Consider the following 5,884-nt stretch of genomic DNA (forward strand, 5'->3'; position numbering starts at 1 on the left):
TTTTTTTTTTTTTTTTTTTTTTTTTTTCCATACTGGGGATTAAACTCGGGCTCTTGCACTTGTGAGGCAGGTGGTAGAACCACTGAGCTAAATCCCTGGCCCTGAAACAGTATTTCTCAAAAAACATACAATTGGATTTTCCCATTCTTCAGCCTGTCGCTGCAACACTTAGCAAACATCTCCCCCCGAGGTAGGCTAGGGAGCCTGACAGAAAAGGTGCATTAGGACAGGCCATGCCCTTAAGAAAACAGTTCCAGGAGAGAGGATGCAGGCTCAGCTGGCCGCCCGACAGAGAGGGAGAAGCCTGGGTCTCTGTCTCCATACAGAGCACTCACTCTGGCTGTGGTTGTAAAATTGCAAATCGTAGGGTTCAGTGGGAACAGTCAAGAGTCTAGAGGGGAGGTTCCCGAGTCTACCCATTGGCCCCGCTCTGCTCTCCACTGTGTGATTCAGTGTCCCCTGTGGCTCTGGGCTGAGCGGACTGGCTAGAGAGAGGAAGGAGCCACAGGCAGGACATGCTGAGGTCTGCGAGCTCGCAGGCCATGTTCACATCCACTGAGCACTTCTGCTGTTCACTCTCCTCCGCCCTCCGCTCACACAGGGGGACCAGGCGCTGCTGTCCTTCACAGCCGTCTGCCAGGATGATGGCACATGGCACCGAGCCATGCCCAGGTGCAAGAGTAAGTCATGGCTCCGGGATGTGTCTGCCCCGAGCCGCCAAGCCCCCCTCCTCCAGGACCTGGACCGAGAAGAAAAGAGGGGCCCAAGCTGAGCTCTCCCCGAGACCCTCCCGGGCTTGTCCCTTTTCCAGGACTGCTGGGCTCCCCCAGAACCGAACTTTACTCCATCCAGCTCCCTTGATCACAAGTGCCGTCCTCACTGACCCACTTCCTCTAAGGTCTGCAGACGGTTCTGCAGACAGATGACATGCGCCCATTACACACACACACACACACACCCGTGCACACACGCACTCACGCACATGCACACTCGCCATCATTCCCAGCTTATCCCACCTGGTATTCTCTCCAAGTCAGGGACTGTGGGCAGCCCCGGAGCCTGCCTAACGGGAACTTCCAGTACCTCACCACCGAGGGAGTGAACATCTACGAGTCCCGCATCCAGTACAGCTGCCGGGAGCCGTACTACAAGATGAAGACCCGGGCCGGCAGCGGCAAGACCGAGCGAGGTAGGGCCCGGCGCCCGCAGCAGTCCTCCCCTTTCCACCTTCCCGGGGCATCCTCTCATATCCTCCCAGTAAAATCCTTTACACTAAGTACGTGCCCAGAGCCCTGGCTTCCAGGGCCTAAATCACAGCACCGAGGGGAATCAAGTAGGCTTGAAGAAGGAAGCACCTGACAGCCTCACAGCCTCAGTGCTTTCACTGCTGCCCATAATAAACCCTCCTCACCCCCAGTCCTAGCACAGTACCTTTGCCAGTGCTGATGCCACCTCCAGCACCACCACAGTTATCGAGAAATGGTCACCATCACCACCACAGGGCACACTCACTGCCTACACTCCCATCCCACCAACACCACCGCCATCCTTGAACCAGCTCCGGAGAGTCGTTCCCTGCCACTCTCCCCTCTCAGGCTGGCACGTGGTGACATTTTTGTATTTAGATTTATTTAGTTACTCTCCAACCATCTGTGGATCTCTTTGACAGTTTCAAAGAAAAATGGAAATGTCGCCTGTGTGAGTCTCTGAGTCAATTCTCAGTACTGGAAACTTGTGTGTGCCGGCCATGGTGGCAAACATTTGTACTCCCAATACTTGGGAGGCTGAGGCAGGAGGATTACCAAGAGTTAGAGGCCAGCCTGAGCTGTGAATTCAAGGCCAGCCCAGAATACACAGCAATCCTGTCTCAAAAAACCATGTTTAAGACAAGTACAAATCCGGAGTTGTATATGATGCATATTTAGAGCTGGGCTTTAGAGTCAGAAACCCTCACTTTTAATCTTGATTCCGGTGCTAGAAGTTCTGCAACATACAAATTTTTCCCCCAGCACTGGGGAATGAACCCAGAGCCTTCACACTGAACCCCACCCACAGCCCTTCTTATTTATTGAGACAAGGTCTGACTAAATCCCCAGGTGGTACTCAAACTTATGATCCTCCTGCCTCAGCCTCCCAGAGTGCTGGAATCACAGGTGTACACCACCGTGCCCAGCTCTTGGTGCAAATTATTTAAGCTCCGATTCCTCATCTATAAAATGAGGATAACACACACCCCAAAGTGTCACCGTGGTGCTTAATGAAACAATGCAGATAAAGTACCTAAGGAACAAGCACGACACTCTGACAGCAGTCACAAAATGTAGCCACAGTTCCACTGCCAAGGTGTAATCATTGATAAGATTCAAGAGTAGGATACATTCCTGCTGGTGTTTATTTCTGTTTTCTCAAATAGGCCTATCTCAAACATACAGTTAAGTGTTCTGATTTTTTTAACTTGACATTAAAACAAAAATATACGGATGGATCCTCGCGGCACTTTCGATACTAATCCACACCGCTTTGAACCGGTGAACTTTGATCCCTGTCCTCCCCGCTTCCATGACCCCTGTCCCCCGTCCGTCCAGCCGCTGGGCGCACTCGGCCTCTGCCCTGCGCTCTCGCGTCGCCCCTCTGACCGTGGGCCTCTCTCACAGGGCTGTTCACCTGCACCGCCCAGGGCATCTGGAAGAACGGGCAGGAGGGGGAGAAGGTCCCGCGGTGTCTGCCAGGTGAGCGGGGCCCCCTGGGCCAGTCTCAGGTCCTAGGAGACAAGAGCAGAGCAGAAAAGGAGGTAGGCGCCCAGGGGAAAAGGAGAGAGGCGCGGGGCCACGGACTTGCCGGACTCGCAGGGAAGACAGGGAGTAAAAACAGCGAGAGAAATGCCAGGGGGAAATAAACCAGAAGGAGGGAGGAAGCCAACGACCGGCCAACAGGTGTGGGGATGGAGGAGAAAAAAGAGCAAGAACCAGAGAGGAGGACGGAGGGCAGCGGGCGGCGGGCTGACCCCTTCGTCCCTCCGCAGTGTGCGGGAAGCCCGAGCACCCGGTGAAGCAGAAGCAGCGCATCATCGGCGGGCAGGCGGCCGAGCCGGGCAACTTCCCTTGGCAGGCGTACACCTACCTCTACGGCCCGGGCGGCGGGGCCCTGCTGGGGGACCGCTGGATCCTCACCGCTGCCCACACCCTGCTCCCCAAGGACCACGGCACCCAGAGCAACAAGACCATGGAGGTGTTCCTGGGCCACACCCAGGTGTACGAGCTCCGGAAACTGTCCAACCACCCGGTGCGCAGCGTCCGCATCCACCCCGCCTACCGCCAGGACCAGTCCCACAACTTCGACGGCGACATCGCCCTGCTGGAGCTGGAGCACCCCGTCCCCCTGGGCCCGCAGCTCCTCCCCATCTGCCTCCCAGACAACGAGACCTTCTACGACCGCGGCCTCATGGGCTACGTCAGCGGCTTCGGGATCATGGAGGAGCGGATCTCCTTCAACCTCAGGTTCATCCGGCTGCCCGTGGCTGAGCGGGAGGCCTGCGAGCGCTGGCTGCAGAGCAGGCACCGGGACGAGGTCTTTTCTCCAAACATGTTCTGTGCCGGGGACCCGTTTGTCCGCCAGGACGCCTGCCAGGGGGACAGTGGGGGCGTCTACGCCGTGCGGGACTACACCAGCGACCGCTGGGTGGCCACGGGCATCGTGTCCTGGGGCATCGGGTGCGGCAACGGCTATGGCTTCTACACCAAGTTGCTCAACTACGTGGACTGGATCAAGAAAGAGATGGGAGAGGAGGCAGAGGAGGACTGAGGGTCAAAACCCGGTGTCGAAAAGCAAAGTCTCCCGCCCAGCGGATGACCACTAAGAACTCACTGAAATCACCGTGCGGAAGGACGCTGTGTGAAGTAAACTCTCTTTTCTATCCTCCGTCCACTTTGTCTACCCAAGAAGTGCCTTTCATTCCTGTGAGGGTCGCAGAGGATGTAGTTATCAACTCCAGTTCTCCTTTTCCTGTTCTGTGCTTACACCGTTGCAAATCTGAATAAGCCCCAAATAGATGTCATGAGATTACAGTATGTAAAATAAATCAAAATAGTACTGAATTAAGATAAAATATTTGATAAGGCCATGTCAAAATATTTACTTAGGCAGTAAGATCCGTTGGATCTATGCACACATTTACATCTCAGGCAAGGGTAACAGCTTATATCTATATTTGGTTTTAGTTGTAGCCTGTGAAGAAAATCCTGGTTCTCACACAAACATAGTTGCCTATAAACAGCTTTCTCAACAGCTCACCTTCCAATCTCTAAGTATCCCTTAAGGTATGATATTTTTGTCTTCAAGTTGAATCACTAACAATATTTTTAAATCCTTTGGAGTTTTAAAGATATAATGAATATTCAGAGGCGGGACCAAACCCTGGGAGTCTTTAAAACAGAACAGTGATCGTTTACCGCAGAAGGAGCTGCTGGAGAGCTATTCAGTTTTGCCTGATCCAACAGGTGAAGACCCGTGCCGAGCTAAACATTCCCAAGCAGTGAGTGTTTCTAAGTTCAAACTCGCCCTTCTGGGACACATACAAGTGCTTTTCTGTATTCAAGCCTGAACAGGTTTCAGAAATGTATTATGCGTGATGTCAGTCCCATAGCATCCCTGCAGGACCCAGGGAACCACCTTGTCTTAAAAACAGATGAGTGAGGGCCAGGGATTTGGCTCAGTGGTGCTGCACCTACCTCACAAGCATAAGGTCCTGAGTTTGATCCCAGGTAGAGAGGGGAAAAAAAAAAAAAGACAAGCGATTTTTTAAAAAAACATGTACATATTCACAGTAAATGAGATAATGTCTCTAAATGGCTACCCGTTGATTCTGGTCATATTTCACCACTGAATAAATCTTGGTGCCAATTCTAATAAAATTTTCACCCTTTAGAGTATTCAGGAGATCAAAATTGTGGATTTCAGGAAACGATAGAAGATTTTTTCTCATAGTCCACACAGCAGGGCACTCAAGCAGTGCATGATACATTTAAGAAGTAGAAGTTGAAAGACTGGGGATTCAGCTCAGTGGTTCCACTGCCTGCCTTGTAAGAGCAAGGTCCTGACTTCAATCTCCAGTACAAAAAAAGAAAAAGAAAAAAGAAAAAAAGAAGTAGAAGTTGACTGTCGGGCTTTTGTTATTATTTTTTAAATTTTATTTTATCTCATTCCCCTGAAGCCCCTCCATGTACAAAAGCTTTGCTTCCAACTTTTTCCTTCTATTTTCACTTTATTTCTTGTCCCTCCCTTCCTTTCTCCCTCCCTCCTCCCTTGTTCCCCTTCCCATTCGAACACTTTCTTCTCATTTCCCAACATCCATCTCAAACCTTATTTCCAGTTTCTGTTTCTCACACCAGAGAAACAATGCAGTACTTAAACATGAGTGTCTGATTTATTCCATGTCTGTTTTTGTTTCTGAACAGTGGAGATTAACCTAGGACCTCCAGCATGCTAGGTAAGCACTCTACCACTGGGTTACACCACCCCCAGCCCTTTTACTTTCGAGACGGGGCCTCACTAAATCACTAGGTTGCCCTGTCAGAACTCAAATTTGTAATCCTTTTGCCTCAGCCTCTCAGAGCACTGGGATTATAGCATGAGTGACCTCGTCCACCTCCTTATTTTTATTTTAATAATCAGAGATATCTCCAGGACAATCAAATGACAACCTCCGCACTTTGAGCTCCTGCTCCCTTCCTCCAAAGTTATATGTGTCTTATTCTTCAAGTGCACGGGAGTAGAAACATATGGACTACAAAACCGATGCTCTAGGATTAAATAGTTCACAGAAAAGAAAATACAATTTGGTTCAGAGCTTTGGAGCTTAACTTCACTCACAATAAGGAATGTATTT

General features: G+C 51.0%; 1 protein-coding gene and 1 long non-coding RNA gene across 2 annotated transcripts in view; one reads left to right on the forward strand and one right to left on the reverse strand.

The window, feature by feature from the left end:
* Positions 1-4,105, forward strand: part of C1r (complement C1r) — a 7,941-nt gene extending 3,836 nt beyond the window's left edge. Inside the window, exons 8-11 of the mRNA XM_010611698.3 lie at positions 602-680; positions 1,034-1,189; positions 2,655-2,729; positions 3,023-4,105. Of these exons, the coding sequence (XP_010610000.1) occupies positions 602-680; positions 1,034-1,189; positions 2,655-2,729; positions 3,023-3,801 (1,089 nt within the window). The 3' untranslated portion in view covers positions 3,802-4,105. The remainder of the gene's footprint in view (positions 1-601; positions 681-1,033; positions 1,190-2,654; positions 2,730-3,022) is intronic.
* Positions 2,375-3,202, reverse strand: LOC104853624. The gene is made up of 2 exons (XR_777837.1): positions 3,121-3,202; positions 2,375-2,761 (listed from the first exon to the last, which is right to left on the reverse strand). It is a non-coding gene; the product is annotated as an uncharacterized LOC104853624 (long non-coding RNA).
* Positions 4,106-5,884: the final 1,779 nt, after the last annotated feature.

This window comes from Fukomys damarensis, unplaced genomic scaffold, assembly GCF_012274545.1.
Source record: "Fukomys damarensis isolate Sample0158 unplaced genomic scaffold, DMR_v1.0_HiC HiC_scaffold_19, whole genome shotgun sequence".
Classification (NCBI taxonomy): domain Eukaryota; kingdom Metazoa; phylum Chordata; class Mammalia; order Rodentia; family Bathyergidae; genus Fukomys; species Fukomys damarensis.